This window comes from Copadichromis virginalis, linkage group LG15, assembly GCF_057382275.1.
Source record: "Copadichromis virginalis isolate Kocher_CV1m ecotype Utaka linkage group LG15, C_Virginalis_male_GT1.1, whole genome shotgun sequence".
Taxonomy (NCBI): domain Eukaryota; kingdom Metazoa; phylum Chordata; class Actinopteri; order Cichliformes; family Cichlidae; genus Copadichromis; species Copadichromis virginalis.
Genome location: NC_140632.1, coordinates 3,714,702 through 3,735,629, shown reverse-complemented (window position 1 = coordinate 3,735,629; position 20,928 = coordinate 3,714,702). Strand labels below are relative to the sequence as shown.

General features: G+C 43.3%; 1 protein-coding gene across 1 annotated transcript; it reads right to left on the bottom strand.

The window, feature by feature from the left end:
- Window positions 1-1,083: 1,083 nt before the first annotated feature.
- On the bottom strand, window positions 1,084-20,392 carry opn8b (opsin 8, group member b). Its single transcript, XM_085433483.1, has 4 exons — window positions 20,216-20,392; window positions 5,600-5,893; window positions 4,832-5,160; window positions 1,084-3,466 (listed from the first exon to the last, which is right to left on the bottom strand). The coding sequence occupies exons 1-4, from the start codon at window positions 20,328-20,330 to the stop codon at window positions 3,110-3,112; spliced, it is 1,095 nt and encodes a 364-aa protein (XP_085289609.1). The 5' UTR covers window positions 20,331-20,392; the 3' UTR covers window positions 1,084-3,109.
- Window positions 20,393-20,928: the final 536 nt, after the last annotated feature.

Genomic DNA, 20,928 nt, shown 5'->3' with positions numbered 1-20,928 from the left:
CCTCCTAGGACCTGCCGTCCACATATGTGGACATCACATTTTGGGTTATTTAGACCAAAATACTCAATTTTGCTCTGCATGGGCCTGATATCCACTTACGAGGACTTTATACTGCTACTGTTCTGTCAAAATTTTAAATGAATATCCTCATTTGTGGCTCTCATTTTCTTTAAAACAAAAATAAGGTAAAAAAAAATCTGGTAATTATTTGTTTTTTTTCCGTTCTTCGGGCCCCAATATGCCCAAATATCAAAGAGAAATTAAAAATGCATGTCGTGGAAGAGTCTTTGGAGGATAAACATGAAAGCAGGACTCCGTCCTTCCTGGGTGCAGACTCCTGGTGGTGGTTCAATGGTGTGGGAGACATTTTTGGGCGGCTCCTTGTACCAAGTGAACATTGACACCTCAGCCTGAGTATTTTTGTTTTGAACGTCCATTCCTTCATGACCACAGTGCACCCATATTTTAATGTCACTCACTAGAGTTCAGATCATTGGAAACTGGTTTCTTAACACGACGATGAGTTCACTGTATTCAAATGGCACAGTCACCAGATCTCCACCTTTGGGATTTGGTGGAGCACATGGTTACAGTTTGTATTCTGCTCTCAAGATGACCTTTAATTGAATCAAGCCACATCTGAAATACGTACTAAGAGGAAAGCAATACATGTATATGAAATACATGCAAATTCACACCCTTCTGCCTTTAATGGATTTATACGTCAGCTGGCGTTGGCGACCTTTATGCCCCGATTTTAACCCTCTCAGGCTCAAATTAAACTTTTTGTTGCTAATGCACAACCAAGTCCTGCAGTGGTACTTCGGAGTAAAAAAAACTCATAAAATATGTATGTGGGGTAATCAGGTTGGTAGTTTTTAACTGTTGCAAATCGGCAACGCCTGCCTTGAGAGGGTTAAAACGAGATTAAGAAAACATAGACTTAAATGTCAGTCTTCTTTCATTATTCTTGTTGGAGATCGAATGTGTGATTGTCATTTTCCAAGACTTTAATGCATTCATTAAGTGTTTATTTTCAAATATGCACAATCCCTTATATACATAAATATGTTCAGTGTTCAGAACGCTACATTCACAAATCACGATCGTCAACAGTAGTTACAAGTTGCAAGAAATAAAAAAAGTCTGCTTGCCACACACAACAAAATTAAAACACCAACTCCAATATCAAAGGCAAAGGGAGTTAACATCAGCTGAAGATTCAGTTCGTGCCACCATTTAAGTCGATGTCTCAACACTAAACCAACCTTTCAAAGCCGAATGAGCTGCAAATGAGGCTCTGTCACAACACACTTGTATTAGAGAAGTGTTTTGAAATGTAACGCACTTCACATTCTGGCTCCACATTTAAAAACAAGGATGTAGACTATGACTAAAAGCAGCCAGTGTTCATGACTTTGACTGAAAACGAATGAAAGCAAAGCCACGTGTGTTCTGTTAATCAAGAACGAACTCTTTCAGATGCTATCAAACAAAAGGACATCCCAATACAGATATTTACCAGCACACACGGCCACACACTGTTGGCATTAAAGCTCCAAAAATAAACAAAGCAAAGAAAATTCTGTCTGTCATTTTAATTTCATCAAAACAAGATAAACTCCAAAGAGAGGGATCCTGTCCCAGATGACGCTGGGCGAGACGCACTGGACCGAGATAGAAAGAGATACCAATACAGTACATGCTCACAACATGGGTGTTGTCAGAATCACTGATTAAACCATGCATATGTCAGGTTGCTGAAATAACAGTACAACACAATACCTATTTAACACATACGGTAACTGCCTGTGCTGTTCCAGAAATAAAATGTCAGTCAAAAATATGATTGTGGGTTTTTTTTTTTTCAGGAAAACCAGATCAAGTATCTCAAAATAATCACAAACCTATTCAAATACACGTGTATACTGAACCTGAATCATTAAAGTGGACCTATCCTGCTCATTACTAGTCCCGTATTTTTAATACCTAACTCCAGAGCTAGCTCTTGCTTTCCACATTTCACAGTTCAAAAACAACCCTCCATTTAAGCCAGCTTTCTTCTGATTGGCTGCCGCTCTCAAATGTGCTACTGTTCTCGCAGTGAGATCTGTGTGTCTGAGATATGGAGGAGAATTAGGGCCACCATGTTCTCTCTCTCTGACATCAAACAGATCCAAGAAAAGAGAAACAAGTTGGACATTTAGGACAGTGTTTTGGTTCACCAGGACTTCAGTTGAACCCAGTATTTGAAACTCTGGCCATGTTTAATTGGAGCATCCACTACCAAAACAGTTTATGTGACATGATCAGGAAAAGCAGAATAGGTCCACTTTGAAGTAAAAAATCACCTTTTCTTTGCTATGATCAAGGTTTTTGTTGTATTTTTCTGCGCAACCTTTGGTTTATATCTCACTTTTAAATGAAGGAGCCACCTTTCTCAACAATCATTAATTCAGTCTTCTTCACACTACTGGTTGGGACTTAAAGCCAGGGAGTGTAAAATAGGGATCAGCTATTCTTGGTTAAAAGTTAAAAGGGAACATCAGGCTGAAATGTGCCGAGTATTTGGAAACACTGGGAAAGTGTAGCATCTATTGAAAGTTTGTAGCATTGGGCATTTGGCTTTTATATCTATAAACTGGATGGAAAACAACCTTCCCCTATAATAATGCATTCCCACTGGTAACAGCCTGTGGGAAACACTGCAGTAAAATGTGGTGACAACAATAAAAAGAGTGGCCCTAAGTTTTGATTGTTCAAAACCTACATTGCTGCAGAGTGCACATTTGCACAGTTTGAGTATATGTCGCAGTTGATTGTCTTCTCACTCCTCTGCCTCTTTCACATCTCATTGTGTTTGTGTGTATATGTAGTAAATAACAAATAACAGCTTTTGTTGGCTCCACATTCACAGCATTTAATACATTGTGCAAACACATCCTCCCACATGTCATGGCCAGTCAGAAAAGGGCCAAGTATTACCCTGCTGTGGTATAATACCACACACCGTTTGGAAAGAAACAAACAAAAAAACTTCTGTCTGTCTTGATAACACATTATTTTCAGTCTTTGTTCTCAAGTGTGCTCCAAAAAACAAACCAGTCTTTCAACCCAAAGTCACTGACTTGGATTCTGTGATCTCCTGCAAGGTAGATCGTGGTTGTTCTTTGGGCTTGATGCTAGCACTAACCATGTAAATATTGTTGTCACTGATCGTGTTGGAGACTTTGCACGGCTTACAACATAAACACAGCCACGACAGCTGATTGACCTCCCTTTTGAAGCTTTGGCTGAAGAAGTAGTAGATCACAGGGTTGTAAACAGTAGAGCTCTTTGCAAACATGCACGGCAGCAGGCTGACTTCAGGTGGGATGGTGCTGCTGTCACGGAAAATGGACCACAGGCTTACCAAACCGTAGGGTGTCCAACAGCATATAAAGCCTATACTGATCAAAACAGCAATCTGAAATAAAACAGGAAGATAAAGTCAGCAAAAAACTCTCAAAGTCGATGAAAACAAAGACAAGGCAAGAATTTCATTGGATTATGATTGGGAGCGTCACTGATTTAGTTATGGTTAGAAAAAAACCCCTATCAATTCTCAGGTTTTACATATTGGGACATAATAAGAATGATCTGGTTCTTAGAAAGTCTTAAAATGAGGTAAATAACAACTTCAGGTAAACAGCAACACATCACATCATGGCATTACTTAATAAAAACTAAGCCTAAATGCAGAAGCCGTGTGTGAAAAACTGTCAAGCACGGTGGTGGCAGGTTCATGATTTGGATTCATTTTCTTGCCACAGGACTTGGACACCTTGCAGTCACCGAGTTAAGCATGAAGTACCTGTATACCAAAGTGCTCTAGAGTCAAGGTTGAGGCCATTTGCCTGATGGAAAATGAGTCGTGCAACAGGACAGTGATCCCAAACACGGCAGCAAATCTCCAAAAGAATGGCCGAAGGCACACATATCAAGGTGTAGCGATGGTGTCAAGGTGTCCAGTCAAAACTCAGACCTCAACCCAAATTAAATTCTGTGGTTTAACCTTAAAGGAGCTGTGCATAAACAAATACCTGCAAACCTCACTGAACTGAAAGAAGAGTGAGGCAAATTCCTCCTCAGCATTGTGATAGACTGAAAAAGTCATACAGAAAACCATTTGATGTAATTGCTGCTTAAGGTGCTTCAACATCAATGGTAAATGGCCTGTATTTATATAGTGCTTTACTAGTCCCTAAGGACCCCAAAGCGCTTTACACATCCAGTCATCCACCCATTCACACACACATTCATACACTTGTGATGGCAGCTACATTGTAGCCACAGCCGCTCAGGGGCGCACTGACAGAGGCGATGGGGTTTTCCTAATTTTTTGACACACTGCTTCTGCACTGTTGCTTAGGTTTTGTTCAATAAATAATGACATGGTGTAATATGTCATATGGTTTACCTAATTTTAAAACCTGATAAGGACCAGTTCTTTTTTAGTGCCTCTTAATTAAACCATAGACAGAAGGTATGCTTACATTTGGCTCCAGATTGTGACACTTGTGGGTGTAAAATGGATTGGCTTAAAGTTTTCAACAACGAGGTTAAATGTGCTTTTCAGTCCTAAAAAAATTAAAATGAACTGATTCTGAGAAAGGAATAGGAGGGAACTTAACTAACATCAAGCCATTGGTTGACCAAACCACAGGGTATAGTGCTGACTGGATGAACCGTCTCTCTCGATGATCAAATATTCAACAATTTTCAGAATTTTAACCCTTTAAAGCAAACTACAGTTTCAGATCTTTATAATCTTCAGTAAAGAGCGACTCACTAGTAACAGCCTCCGATGGAGCTTGACGATGTTGGGGATTCTGTGGCTGTTGTGCATCGACTTTTTGTAGGTGAAATAGAGTTTGATGGCGATGCCAAAGTAGCAGCAGAGGATGATGACAGTAGGCATGACCAGGTTGAAGAAGAACAGGGAGATAACAAAAGAGAATCCCTCATATTTCATCTGGCCCCAGGCAAGTGAGCAGGACAGGCCAAAGGGTTCTGGGCCGTATCGACCCCAGCCCACTATGGGAAACAGAGCCCAGATCAAAGCATACAGCCAGGACCACAGGCACAGCATCTTCACCTTCTTCCAACTGATTTTCTCCCCTGCAGTGAGAAATAAAGAGAACAGTTGCTTTCTCCTTCTTATATGCAGTTAAATGGCAGAGCTTAGATAAGATCCTATATTTCTTAAATCACATATCACATGCATAGAAATAATTTAGTTTTATTTATTAAACACCGAAACACAAAAACAGTTGCCTTTATGTTAAAACGCAAAAACTCTGTTACACAGTTACACTGAAAACAGGTTTAAACATATGGACGTGAGCGAGATGTTTCTACCTTCAAACAATTAGAAAACATTGCGGATGGTATGTAATACAAAGGTAAGAAGATTTTTATTTCCATTAATTCTCTTTTATATTTGACAGCATGGCTCTTGTCTGTGACCTCTCTGCCGGTTCTATGCATACATGAAAAGAGGCAGATGTGGGAAGAGCATCTTTGGAAACAGTATTTTTGTCAGCCCTGAATTACTTACTAGGTGACTGCAGGTTGAGGGACACAATCAAGCGCACAACAGCCAAGATGGTGAGGTTCATGATGCTGGCCATGCCAAAGAAGAATCCTGCCAGGCCATAATAGACACAGGAAACATCTCCCCCAAGCCAGCGATGGCTCCAGGCAGACGCCACAGCTAGAGGGTACATGGTGACAGCTGCTCCCAGGTCTGTCATGGCTAGATTCACACTCAGCAGCTCCGGCGGTTTCATCCTGGACGACCTTTTGAATGCCACGATAAGGACTTGCAGGTTTCCCACAATGGAGAGCACAGCTGGGATACAGAGGAAGAGGAGAAGATGATATAATGAATAGAAGTCTAGCTACACAAACACACATGCCGTCTGCAAAGGTGTTTAAAGTGGTTGATGCCTTTGGATGCATATTAATCGTGCGTTAAATTATGTCAAATTTGTCCTTTAGCTGTTAGATGATTTAACAACAACAATAATCAGCATTCACTGGCCTTGATTGCGGTACGTGTGAGGTCCACATTACTGTTCCCCTGTGTTTGAAGAAGTGCATATAAGCACATACACTGACACACAGGTTAAACACACAGTGCATTAACAATGATCCTGATCTGTGTACAAACACAAGACTCTGGATGGATGTTGGATTTGTTTCTCTGGAGAGGAGTGCGACCACACGGTCGTTACATCGTTTATTGAATCCACGGTAGAGGTTTAACTAAGGAAGAAGGACAGCTTTACCCACTGGCTGCCTGCAAATGACACACAATGCTAATCTTTTTAAACAGCCTCACAGCCCATTACAAAATGATTTGACCTTTTCTTTTATAATGGAAGGTAAAAGTCAGGCGAGCACCTAAGTGCAGCTTCAAGGTTTGTGTGAGGTGCTTTTTTATTACTAGTTTATACGCTTAGACCACAATTCAGAGATAAATACGTCACTTTTTACTCCTCTATATTTATTTATTATCTTCTGTAAAATAATTGCTGCAAAATCACATCTGCAGCACAGTTTAAAATAAATAAATAAATAAATCCATCAGTAGGAAAACGTTACAATGTACTGTTTTAAAGGAAGGAATTTTCTTTTTTGGGTATCTTTTGACCACACATTGATTTTTTTCCATTCTCTATTTACAGAAATCTTAATGAAATCTTAAAAAAAAAAAATAGATAAGGTAGTGTTAGTTGTTGTTTCTGACTCTATCCTCTCGTCTCCCTGCATTTCTGGAGCAGATGTATAAGACGGAGACGGAGATAAGGTGAAGCATTTTGCACATCAGTTTCCACACCTCAGGCAAATCTGTGTTTCATTAAACTCACTATGACATTTGCCCCATTAAACCTTTAGGGGATTATTTTCCTGATAAACACAAGATGTTTTTGAAATAGGCCAACCAGCATCTGACCATAGCCTGAAGAACTATTCACGTCTGCCGTTTAGTCTAAAGGCCAATAAGGATATTACTTAAAACATTGTACGTCTATTTGAGCTATCTGAACAATACTGTTTTTATCACACTGTTAAATATTCACATATAAGGGTAATCTTTTACCTCTGACCTCTCAGTAATACAGAAAACAACCACAGAAAGAAAACCATAATGTTAGGGCATTGGCAGGCGCTCAAAGCTGAAAATAACAGTACTTATTTCTTTCACATTTCAAGCAGAAAGAAGTCATGATTACGTCAGACACAGATTAACGCCAAAAATAAATTACTTATTTTTGATGATCCCTAACAAACCATCACAAGATTGGTTCAGATCTCTGGATTCATATATTTCCAAATTCCTTTGGAAAGATAAACCCCCGCGTATTAGCTTAAAAACGCTACAAAGAACCAAGGATAGAGGAGGATTAGATCTGCCTAATTTTCACCAATACTTCTTAGCCAACAGGCTTCAGTTCATCTCAGAATGGTTAAAACATACCTTCTTAGTTGAGCCCTGGCTAGATGTTGAACAGGCACTATGCAAGGATCTAGAGATTTCAGACCTACCATTTATTAGCTCAAACATCAAAAGACATGAATGCTTTAAAAGTATCAACATCAGCTTTTCTCTAACAGCATGGTGGGAGTTTCTAAAAATAACGGAGTCTTCATTAATCCCATGCAAACGTACACCTATCTGGAATAACCCTGACATATTACAAAACAATAATATGATTAATTTCCCAGAATGGAGTTGTAAAGGAATTAAATACTTAGAACATATATTAGAGGGAACAGAATTTATTCCATTTGACAGACTAGTTGAACAATATGGGATCAACAAGACAAGGTTTTTAGAATATCAACAAATTAAATCCATAGTAAAAAAGAAATTTAACCTCAGTCAAGTTGAATTACAAACACCACTAAGTGCGGCACATTTTCTTACTCTTAAATCCCCCAAATTATTATCTAAAATATACAGAACACTTTCTAAATTAGATGAATCAATATCCCTTCCTACTGCAAAGTGGGAAGCAGATTTATCAGTCAACCTAGACCAAAACTTCTGGTCTCAGATTTGCTTAAAAACTTTTAAATTAATTAAAAATCCCAGTCTGCAATTAATACAATACAAAATACTTCATAGAGTGCACTATACAGGTCATCGGATGTTCAAGATGGGCTTTACATCTTCCAACAACTGCTCACACTGTCAAGGCAATACACCAGACAATTACATCCACGCTCTTTGGTTCTGTCCACCAGTGCAAAAGTTTTGGCGCGAGATATGTGAAGACTTATCAAAGTGTCTGAAATGTAACATTCCAACTTCCCCCTTAGTGTGTTTGTTGGGCAGCTTAGATAATGTCACTTCAGAAAAGAATATAGCCCATATGGTTTTCACTGCCCTATGCATAGCCAAGAAAACAGTCCTCATGAACTGGAAAAATAAAAATAATCTTAATTCTAACCAATATAGAAATTATCTATTAGATTACATTAGTCTTGACACAGCCTCTGCCACCACATTAGATCAATTGCTCTGGGCCCCTTTTATCAGCTCCATCACCTAGTGGGGGTGGGGGGTCATAGTTTGGTCCCGCCTTCACTGTTGTGATTGGTGAGGGGGTAGGGACAGGCTTAGGGCGTCGGGGGGTTCCCCGGAGGCATCTTCCTTGGGGGGCTCAACCCGGGGTAGCGGTCACGTCCGGTTGGGGGCTCTGTTGGCTCTCAGGTGACTGTTTCCTCGCGGCTGCGTGCAGCGGGGCTAGGGGAGGGTCTGTGCTGACGGACGTGGGTTACTGACCTGGCAACCTGGCTGCCCCTGGGTGGGTCCGGGATGGGCGTGAGGTTCTGGGGGCGCTCCGTCTCTGGGCTGGGGCCCGGGCCGGGCCTCGGGGGCTTGGGTCCTGGTTGGTGTGTTGCCGGGGTTGTGGGCGGGTGGGTGCATGGGGGCCCGGCCCTGGAGCAGGGTGCCGCCGGTGCGTCGAGCCGCCTGGGGGGCTCTTCAACTGGTGGGGGGGATGGTCACATCTTGCAGGAGCTTTCTTCTCTTCAGGAACTCTCTGCAGGAGGGGGAGATACAGGAGAGGTGGAGGAAGATCTCAGCCTGGGTGTTTATTGTCTTATGTAGTCTGGAAGATGTGTGGATGGTGGGGTGGGTGCAGTTTTCTCTGTGGTGGGGTTGGGTGGACTGTCCAGGGCTCTGTGGAGCCGGAGGGCGCTACTGCACTGGGCCCCGGTCTGATGGGCCTGGGCCCCCCTTCCCTGGCGGGTCGCGAAGGGTGGGAGTGCCTACTGGGGTCAGCGGGGGAGCTGGCCCCAGGGAGGGGTTACCTGCCCCTCCCTTCCTTCCCTCCCCATCTCCAGCTGCCTCCCTCTTCCCGCTCCTCCACAACCACTCACACATGCAGGGCCTTGGAGTGGGGGTATGTCACCAGGGTGCAGAGGAGGCTACCCCCCCCCCCCCCCCCTGTCCCCTTCTGGCTGCCTCTGCCTCAATTTTATCCCACAACTTAGACATTCACATTATTCACACTCTCATTACACATACATATAGGATCTTGGGGGTGGGCACAATCACGGAGTCCAAATTACCATCAGGGTGTATACCTCACCCCTGACGTCGTTGCCCACCTCTCAATTTTAAATACACTTAGTCATTGAGGGCTAGCAGGAGGGACTATGCGCTTACCTGCTGCTCCTTGGCAGGTAGCTCCATGCCCTCCTGGGTTTTAATTGCACCTTAGAACACATATGCATCAACACTACAATGAGCGGGTGGAGGGAGGTTTGGAGTCTTCTCCCACCCCCATTCTCTGCGGCCTGCTGGAGCGGGAGGGCTAGTAGGAGGAGTTGGCCGTCCGACTGCGGTCTGGGGTGTGGGGCCTCCCTGCTGCTGCGGAGTCGGGGTGGTCTGCCTCTCCCCACCGCAGGGAAAAGGGAAACACCACCTGGGTCTGGGTGCAATTCCCCCCTCCAGGGGCAAGGGTACCTAGACCCGGTTTGTAGAGTACGCTTGGGGAGTGTGATTGTGTGTACAGCGTCTCTTTATGTCTGTCTCCACGTTGGTTGAGTGTGGAGTGAGTGCATATGAGAGCATGAGGGTGGGAATGGATGTTTGTGTCTGTGTGTGCCTGTATGTCTGTGTCTATATGTCAGGTTGGGTATCAGACGCCACCTCTCTGGGGACACCTCAGGCCCTCCAAGGTTTGGAGGCCTATCTCCACCCACCACCACTTCCCCTGCCGGTGGCGGACTCCCTCAGGTGTCGGTGTGTTGGTGGTTCTTTGTATCTGGGGGTGGGCGTCCGGGTACACACCGGCTCACTCCTTGGCGGCCGCTTGTCGGGGCCTGGGGCCTGGGGCCTGGGGCTCGCTCGGGCCCCTTTGGAGGTGGGGTGCCCCCGGCCTCTCGGCCTGGGGCTCGGTCACTCAGGCGCAGCTGGGGGCCGGCGGAGCTCACGGGCGCGTCACTGCAACTCCCCCTGACTTCTGCTCCGCGGCTGCTGGGCGAGCCCTCATCTGGGACTCTCCTCAGCTCTTACTGGAACAGTGGCGCGGCTGCCCCTCTGTTGGTCTTCCATGGTCTCTTGTATTCTGGGGGCCTCTGGATGTCTGGAGTTTTGATCTCCTCCATACCCACTTCACACCCTGGAGGACGGGGCTGTGGCCCCCCCACACTCCCTAGCAGATCATTACATGGAGAAACCTTTGGAATGCAAGCATGCTGATCCACACAGGTATGCACACATGGGTATTCACAGACGCGGACTAAAGCTTTCTTGGCTGCTGCCTCAAAGCACACTGTGCGCTGTCTATCTTGCGTGCTGCACAATATCGTTTATTATTTAGTAAATATTGATATCTATGACTAGCTAGTTTATTGTGATGGTGCTTTGTTTTCTCTATTATTATGTTGCTCTTTGTTGTTTGCTGTCTCCTCTGTTTGTTTTTTTTGTTTGTTTTTTTTTTTTTCTCCATACAGGTGACCCAGGAGTTCTTTTTTTTTTTTCTCTCTCTTCCCCCCCCTTCTCACCGTCTCTTCTCCCCTTTGGTTTTCTTTCTTTCTCTCCCCCTCTTTCTCTCATTCATTCCCCCTGTCCTATTTATTAAAAAAAAAAAAAAAAAAAAAAAAAATGACAAAGGATGAACTGAAGCTCTGCCATCACGTAATGTCGCATACTGCTGTTTCTGATGTCATTTAAAAAAAAAAAAAAAAAAAAAAAAAAAAAAAAAGACACAGATTAACGCTAACTCTGTTGCCTCTCTTTTGTTTTCCTCAGCACAAAGCCGCCATTGTATCTCTCAACATCTCAACACTCTCAACACTGGAGTGGGTGATTCGATGAATTTCCTGCCAGATCGGTGAAATTGGTGAACGTATACGGTGATCGTGGCTCAAGAGTTGGGAGTTCGCCTTGTAATCGGAAGGTTGCCGGTTCGAGCCCCGGCTTGGACAGTCTCGGTCGTTGTGTCCTTGGGCAAGACACCTCACCCCTTGCCTACTGGTGGTGGTCAGAGGGCCCGGTGGCGCCAGTGTCCGGCAGCCTCGCCTCTGTCAGTGTGCCCCAGGGTGGCTGTGGCTACAATGTAGCTGCCATCACCAGTGTGTGAATGTGTGCGTGAATGGGTGGATGACTGGATATGTAAAGCGCTTTGGGGTCCTTAGGGACTAGTAAAGCGCTATATAAATACAGGCCATTTACCATTATCGCTGTGATTAGTGTAGAAAGAAGAGCCTAGCTTCTGTTTTTGGCAGAGAACAAAAGGACAACAAAGGTTTAAAAAATCACCGATGTGGGGAAATAAGAGATGGGATTTTTTAAAAGGAGGCACAAATATTTGTTGCTAGATCAGCTTTTGATGCTGGTCTCACAGTCATGGTAAAGCAATGGCTAAGAGAATGAACTGATGAGGATGGATAATATCTAAAAAGAAAAGTGACAATAAAATGTTCTGCAGGGAAGGAGAGAAGTGTACACATTGTGTTGAAGTGCTTTTAAAGTGCTCATGTATAATCAGCTTTCTTCACAGCCTCCGCAGTGTTGAACTGTGAGGTTCGGTTGGTAGATTTGGATCAATGCCCGTGTATTTCAGAGAGATAGCTGTCATGACAACACCTGCAGACTGTTAGGTGGCATTCACCTCTAGAGCAGTAATAGAAATGTGACTGACTAAGAATCCATTAACTGATGTCAAAAGGTGGAGAACATGAAAAATGTGAAAAATGTCCAGATGCTGAATGATGACCTGCTGAGCTTCAGGCTGTAATTAGAGCTAGCCTATAGTGTGCCACGTCTGCTCCTTGGCTTGAACATGAAACAGTTTCCAGAGGTGAGGATTATTCCTGAGCAACCTCAGCTTAGAGCACTGTGTACTTTCCTCTCACTCTCTTCTACTGTGGGTAATCTTGTTAACCTTTCCCCGTAAACTAGAACACCAAGAAACTCCTTTCCTGCACCTGCTTCTGTCTTAGCGCTTGAAGGACTACTTTAATGTTGCAGAAGTCCATTGTCTTAAGAGGAGTTCAGCATTATGGCCGCATATATTTTTAAAATCAGACATCATGAGTGAGAGGTCTTGGTAGCCGGGAATCGGTCTGCCAGGGGCTCCGCTCCTGGCAGACCAGCGTGTCCTGGATCTCCTGGGCAGATCCAGGACACGCTGGAGAGATTTTATCTCACAGCTGGCCTGGGAATGCCTTGATGTTCCTCCGGATGAGCTGGAGGAGGTGGCTGGGGAGAGGGAGGCCTGGGATTCTCTGCTTAGGCCCCTGTGACCCGGGCCCTGGATAAGCGGAAGAAGATGGATGGATGGATGAGTGAGAGGTGGATCAAGCTCATAAGTTGAAGACACTTATAAGGTAGTAATTTCTCAGTCACAGGTTCAATAAGCCCTAAAGGATCCTGCTTTTTTTTCTGTTTGACTCTAAATCATACTGGAGGTTACAACATGAACATAATGTTTATTTAATAAGAGTTGAAACAAGCAATTAAACCATAAACTGATTAGAAAGATTTTTATTGAGGTTTTAAATCAAGTGATGAGCCGTTTCCCAACTTTCCTTGACTTCATACAATATTTCGCCCACCTACTGGCTGTTAGATAGCAGGTATACATTGTTTTCATATAACGTTCATGCCCTGTCTTGCTGAACAAAATATTGCATTGATTTTTTTTGCTGGAAGCAACCTCAGGGAAACAAACAGATGACAAAACTAACAGCACAAATGCACTTCTGTGTATATCCAGCACTAAGACAGACTCCTTCGTCGTGAAGGGAGATTCTCTGACAGTCTCCCTACACAGGAACTCTTGATTTTATGTAAGATCTCCTTTGGGACTTTTTAAGCTCAAAGCCCAGTGACCCGATCAACTTCCAGCTCACTGCAAATTACTTTCAAGTGGCTTTAACTGCTCTCTGCAAACAAAAAAGAATCAATGGCGACATGTAACATCATCCCATATGTCTGCAAATAGAGTTTGTCTTAGCTACACACCCACTATCTCATGATTGAATTAATGGCTGGAGGAGTTATGTTTAGAAAACCCACATTATAACCAGTTATAATACAAATGAGGGAAGGGTTATGAAATACAGACACACTGTCACATTAATTCCACCCACCACATCGGTGATCAAGCCCAGGGAACTTCTGTTTTACCACTTGCTTTATGGATTTGGTTGATGGTTAGAAGAAGAGTGCATGCATAATGTTGTGGAGGGGAATAAAAAGTCAGACAGGATCATGAGTTTGAAGCTGAAAATTGTTTAGGTGACGATGAATGTGCATATGCCCCACAAGTTAGATGTTAGTTACACGAGAAAGAGGAATTCTACACTAACTTGGATGAAGTGGTAGAGAGTGTCGCCAGGGGGAGAGGGTGGTGATGGTTTAAGAAGACAGAGGCAGAAGGATTTCTCTCCTCAACAGACGGTGGTGGATTTTTTTCTGTGGTGAACACATGCTTCAAGAAGAGGGAGGAACATAGGGTGATGTGTAAGAGTGGAGGCAGCTGGACTAAATCCTGGAGAAAGTGTAATGTGAAAGAGAAAAGAAACTGCAAGCTGGTGTGAGGGAAGAATGTAGCTCGGCAGCTAGACAGTAGTCTGTAGGACGACTCTGGAAGGAGAGGAAGTGAGTGAATTAAATGGAGGAGGTTAAAGAAGGTCAAATGTTACACAGAGTAGTTGGGTGGTAGGTAAGAGATAACAGATGGCTGGGACAGTACAACTGAAGTGGTGAGAGAAACTGCCAAGAAGGTGTTTTGTGTATCCTCTGAGCAGAAGGAAGAAGACTTGGTGGTGGAACGAGGCTGTGCAGGAAAGTATTCAAAGGAACAGGTTAGCAAAGAAAAAATGGGACAGTCAGGGAGATGCAAAAAGTATACAGGAGTACTGGGAGGCTATGCACACAGCAAAGAGAGGGGTGGCAAAGGAACGGACTTTAAGTGCGTTGTATGTGGACACTAAGAAAGGAAAAAAAGATTTGTATCAATTGGCTAGCAAGAGATTGAACTGGAAAGGACGTGCAGGAGGTTAGGGTGCTTAACCCTGGAGAACCCATGGGGTCAGATCCGACCCCATTGGTTTACTAGGGAAACCATGGGGTCAAATTTGACCCCATGGTTTCTCCAGGGTTAAAGATAGAGGAAGGAGTACTTTAAGGAGCTGATGAACGAAGAAAATGAGAGGAGCCCTCACTTCCTCCTGACTAATCCTCTGCACTTCCTGATTCAGTAACTGCAGAGGATTAGTAATGAGGAAGTGAGGGCAGCTATGAAGAGGATGAAAAGTGGAAAGCTGGTTGGTCCTGTGGAGCTATGGAGATGTCTAGGAGAAAGCACAGTGGACCAGGTTGTTTAACACTGATTCCAGTTTTTATGAACAAGGAGGACGTGCAAAGCTGTAGGAGCTACAGAAGGATTAATGAGCCATACAATAAAGACATGAGAAAGAGTTGTTGAAGCTGCATGGTGCACTGTCTTCTTTCAATATGGAGAAGGTTTGGACACATGCAGATGAAGCACATGGATATAATGGACAACGGATGCTGAGCATGGAGCTGCCAAACTGAAGGAAAAGAGGAAGACTGCACAGAGATTCATGGATGTAGTGAAGGAATACATGCAGAATGGTGATGTGACAGAGAGGAAGGGGTGAGGTGGAGGCAGATAATCCAGTGTGGTGACCCCTAAAGGAAGCAGACAAAAGAAGAAGCAGTAGGTTTGAAAACATGTGTCCCTCCTGGACAGACTGGATGTGAGAAAGACCTGTAGAGATCCAACTGCAGCAGCATTTGTGATCTATGGATACACACAGGGGTAAATGAAAAGGGGTCAATTATATAGTGGTATGACAGCCCTTACTGTTAGATTTAGACAGACAGATGAAGAGGCTGTTTTCATCCTAATCCATACATGGCTTAATAATGGTCTACTGGTACAGCATCGACACGTAGGAGAAGAAGAAACAGCGTGTTTTATATTTAGGGTGACTTTTGCTTAAAGGTCACAACATGGGACAATGTAAAGACGCAGCTCCTTTTTTTTTCAAGGGTACAAAGTTTGATGATTTTATTTGAGTTAAGCTACAACATTAATAGAAAGGATGGATAGTTCTAAGAGTCTTTCTCCCACTGCACTGTCGCTTTTTGTTTGTAAAAATTGTAAAAAGATTTTTAAAAAATGTAAAAGCACATCTGCAAAGGATACACCTGTGGATCTTTGACTATAGCTTCCTTGGCAACCATTTGCCCACCAGACTGAACAGACTGAGGACTAGTAATAGACTGGCTATTATCCTTCTTATTCAATGGATGAAGGAGCCAGCCCATAACACTTCTGCTGACTTGGTCAACAAAATGGCTACCTGCCAAAGAGCTCCGGGCCAAAGTATTGGGGCCAGTTTTGGTTTGGTTCAGCCAGAACATGGAGATGTCGGTCGAGAATGTGAGTCGGAGGTAATGCAGGGCTCAGAAAGGAGTAGCAGGCTTCCTCATCCATTGAATAAGAAGGATAATAGCCAGTCTATTACTAGTCAAGGCAGGATGGCTGATGTTAAAGACTTGTTGGATGTCATGAAGCGACAAAATGAGATTACAGAGCTCCTAGTAAAACAACAGAAAGCATCCACTCTCCCTCCTTTGGATGTTCCAGTATTCAGTGGGGATCCACTGGAGTTTGGGTTTTTTATGAAAGCGTTCGAGCATGGGATTGAGGAAAGGACAGACAGCAATAGAGATAGGTTGCGCTTCCTGGAGCAGTTCACCCAAGGGAGACCCAAGGTTCTTGTTCGTAGCTGTTCACACATGTATCCTGACAGGGGCTACGCTGAAGCTAAGAGGCTTCTGCGCAAGCATTTCGGGGATGAATATACTATTGCCTCAGCCTACATTGAAAGAGCTCTAAAATGGCCTGTAATCAAGCCAGAGGATGGTGATGCACTGACGGAGTTTGCTATGTTCCTCACTAGTTGCTGTAACACAGTAGACAGCATGGAGTACATTGAGGAGATGGATAGCCCTACTAATATGAGAACAGTCATCTCCAAGCTTCCTTTTAAATTAAGGGAAAGGTGGAGGGGTTTCGCCTGTGACATTCAAGAACGTACAGCAATGAGAGCTAGATTCGCTGATCTGGTCAGTTTTGTAGAGAAGCAGGCAAAGATCGCTTCTCACCCATTATTTGGTAACATTCAGGACACCACTTTGTCTAGAGACAAGGGCAAAGCAAAGGTGTGCAGAGAGAATGCTCTGAAATTCAAGGAGAGGGAAAGCATCTTTGCTACTAATACAGCACCTGTATTAAACAGTGCAGAGCAGACAAAGAGGGAAAGGGAAAATATAGGCCCTACAGGTGGAAGACAGTGTCTTTTCTGTCATAAGGGAGGGCATAACCTCAGTACCTGCAGACTCCTCAAGCAAAAGCCTCACAGAGAAAGGCTTGATTTCCTCAAATCAAAGAGCTTGTGTTTTGGTTGCCTGTCACAGGGGCATCTGAGCAAAGGCTGCCAGCAAAGACACACGTGTGAGACTTGTTCTCAGAAACATCCCACCATTCTGCATAAGGAGCAGTACTCTTCTCCTGATAGTGAGAGTAAAAGTATCAGAGAACCAGCAGCAAGTTTTTCTCCAGCAGCAGGCAGTGAAACATGCGGTTGTACCGGGGCTGGCAAAGCAGTCTGTGCACTCTCAATTGTGCCTGTGAAGGTCAGATGTTCAAGGAGCAACACAACAGTTGAATCATACGCGTTCTTAGACCCAGGAAGCACTGGAACCTTTTGTACAGATGAGCTGATGAAGGATTTACAGGTCACAGGAAAAAAGTCCAACATTCTGCTCCGCACTATGGGAAACGAAGCGGCAAAGAAGGACAGAAGGCTGCCGCTACATTATTCAGAAAACTGTTGCTCCACGTCCTGCTTGCTTACCTAACCTTTTTTACCCACACCCCTCCGCATGTGGGCCAAATACACACCCCTTTACGACATCTACCAACACTTTACAACAACAACAGACTAATAAAGCAGGATTAATTTATGGAGCACAGCATATTACATTATAACATAAAATGATCAAGATTATAATGGAAACTTAAAGATCATGACAAATACTTAAATATGGCATGATGTAACTGAGTGAAATTATTGGCCTGGACTTGGCTCCAACACTCTGTGTCTGTAGTCTTGTTCATGGTGTTTCATGCTCCTGTTCCTCATGCTGCTCGTCAGATGTTATCTCTGACTCTTTTAGTATCCTTAACTGTTCGTGCAAGTCAAATAAATGGTCATCCTTTTGTTTGGGTCCCCTGTAGACCTCGCCCCGGTAAAGGTCTTTAGTGTTTAACCCTCACAGATAAACATAGGATCCTTTTGTTTCTAAGCAGGCATGCTTTAAACAATGCAAGGGCTAATTTGAATCCAAAGGGAATTAATTTTCTTTTTTTAATCTTTGGCCATTCTGCACAAAGTCAAGGGTGTAGACACTGTGTGGGAACATCAGGATAAAGGGACTGTACTACAAACAGTTGGAGTAGAATGGTTTAGAATAGGAAGTCAATCGGATTACTTTAATGCAGCTGTAGCTAACTTGGTCTTCTATCATTATTAGGGGGGAATTCAAACTGTTACTAAACTTTTCTTAGCCTTTTAGCAGCTTTTATGAGTGTGCACGTGGACGTCTCCCTGCACACATGTGCTGTTTTTCTGTTCCTGTGATGTGACTATGACTTCAATCACTGGATATAATTTGTCTGTATTTGTGTGAAATTTTCTGGGAAGAAACTTGCCTCATAACCAGAAGCAGAGCGATGGTGTCGGGACTGATTTCAGTGGAAGTGATTGATTAAGCCCTATATAGTGTATTTCCCCCCCTGTGGGCAGCAGAGAACCGAACAGAAATGAAATCAGACCAGGCTTTGTATTAATCATCCAGCATCAAAACACAGCACGGTTTATCTTTCTCTAACTTCTCTTAGCTTGCATTATTTATCCAGCTTCCCTGTAGCACAATCTGTCAGACTACAAACTACAGCTCATCTATGTTTTTATCTCAAAGCATTGCAAAGCATTGCTGTCCTCCCAATCCCACCACGTCACCACCTAAAAACACATGAAAGGCCAGCTACATTCTGAAATCATGTTTGATTCTAAATGCAAAATGCAGCACAAAAATAAAATAAGGCACACATTTCTCATGCTGGATAACAGAAAGATCAGCAGGGATGACCTGCAGGTATGAGGTGAATGTGGTTCCCAGACAGAACAACTACACCAACTGTTTTTGTCCATTAGAAGAACCAATTCAATACATCAAACCTCAAACATTTGGATTATGAACCTCTGCTGCTTTGCTTCATAAATCCTGCCATCAGTGGATGAAAGGGCCGGTGGTCTTTGTCCTCGGCTGCTATTCTCCACCCTCTATTATTTCAATCTATCAGTCTATCTTTGGTTGTGCAGTAGACTTACTGCTTAATGATGCATTTCCAGGCAGATAAACTGTGCGAAATAGCAGGAGGATGACTGAGTCTCTGTGCTTCTGTCCGTCTTATTGATCAGGAGATCACAGTAGCTTTGTGGAGATTTCTATGTTTTTAAAGTCTTTACCAGCAGGCTGGACACCAGAATTATCCCTGCACTGAATTCTCACATTAAGTCTGCACATGCACAGACAGACCACACCCCCTTTGGTCTCTCACCTGATAAGTGCCCCTTTGGTAAGATTTTTTTCTTCCCAGTTTCTGTCTGGCGTCATTTCAAATTTTCATTTTAAATATGGCCCCTGGCATCAGTTCTCAATAAAAAGCAAGGAAATGCCTCACAGCTGTGTTTCCATAATTCTTCTAACCCTCCTGCACCCCAGGACCTCCTTCCACCTTTTTCTGTCATCACAGCCACTGCACGCATTTGGAGCACCTTGAGGAGCAGCATCCTCTCTGACCTCCGTTCATTGGTGACAGGCAGGTAATGATAAGTGAATGATGGTAGTGTTTACCTCGGCCTCGTCCATGTCTGTCACTGTAATGATATATAATATCCCAAACATAAGTAATAATAACCTCCTCCACCCCCATCCTGAAGGCTGTAGTTTTTCTTTTAAATAAACTATTTTAGTAAACACAGAATCTAAGATCTTATATAAAGGGCGGCATACAAGGTTGAAGACTTACTTCTGTCACTTAGGATTATTCTGAAAGTTATATTATATATTCTCTGAAACCTAAGACCACTGTTCTCCTTACCTGACTGTACCAAACAGATTTCATGCAAATACACTACACACCACACAAACTTACTCTAACCTTCTAAATGACGGTGTGGAGGGTGGGTGTGGGAGATTTCAGATTTAAGCAAAACGTTAGGTCTCCTGTGACTTTGCAAAACGTCTGTCACATTTTCGGTCCGCTGACTTTATTCTGTTCTGCACGCATTTTCAGTATCATGAGATTATATTTTTTTCCCAGTATTTTCTCAGAAAGCCGCTTTGAACTCATGTGCGCAAAATGGATTATAAAAAAAAGATCACGCTCTTTTAATTCAGTTTAGGTCTCCAAAGCCGGGAGAATAAGTCAATGCTATTGAAGAGTATATTCCCAGACAGGATTAAGATGATCAGAGATGGGAAGCATTCAAAAACCATAAACTGTCATTGTTTCTAGTTTAAGTGCGATTTTCAACTTACTTAAGACCAGCAGGTAGCAGCCCGTGCCGATGTCCAGCGCCGGTGATAAAGCAGAGGTGTACTTATCCATGAAAACAATGATCAGTAACCAAGATAAAAGAAAAGTGATCCTCATGCGATCCCGACGAAGCGGAGAAGAGTCAGACTGCGCCTCTGCTGCTGCTGCGCTCCGGTGTCAGAGGCATCTGTCCTCAGGAATGAAGCTGAGACGCGTACCGGCTGAAGCCTCGTGCCTGCAGCCAGCGTGTGTTGTCAGGGTGATGATGCGTAAAGAGAGGATCATCCAGCGTCTCCAGTGCCGTGGTGTCACTGAGCGTTAGATGTCAAAACGGGAAAACAGGTTTATGTTAGCTTCAGGTTGAGTTAGGTGAGAGTGTGGGAGCTAGCCAGAGACCACAAAGTAAATAAATAAATATACAAGTAAAAAAAAAAACTCAACCTTTTACCAATTAGACACAAAATATCCTGTTCTCAAATTTTGCTTTGTTGTTTTCAGTGAAGTATCTGAAAATCCCCTTTATGTAAATGGAGTCAACAAAATATTTATTGTATCATTATTTCTTCTGGTAGAACAAAGATAATTGTTTCTGTGTAAACAAGATAAGAAAAAGTTCCCCAAAATAAACACAAATACATACAAAATAAATACAAAAATAAATACAGAAAACAAATACAGAAAAGGGACTAATTTCAGCTATCACTTTTAGGCTAAT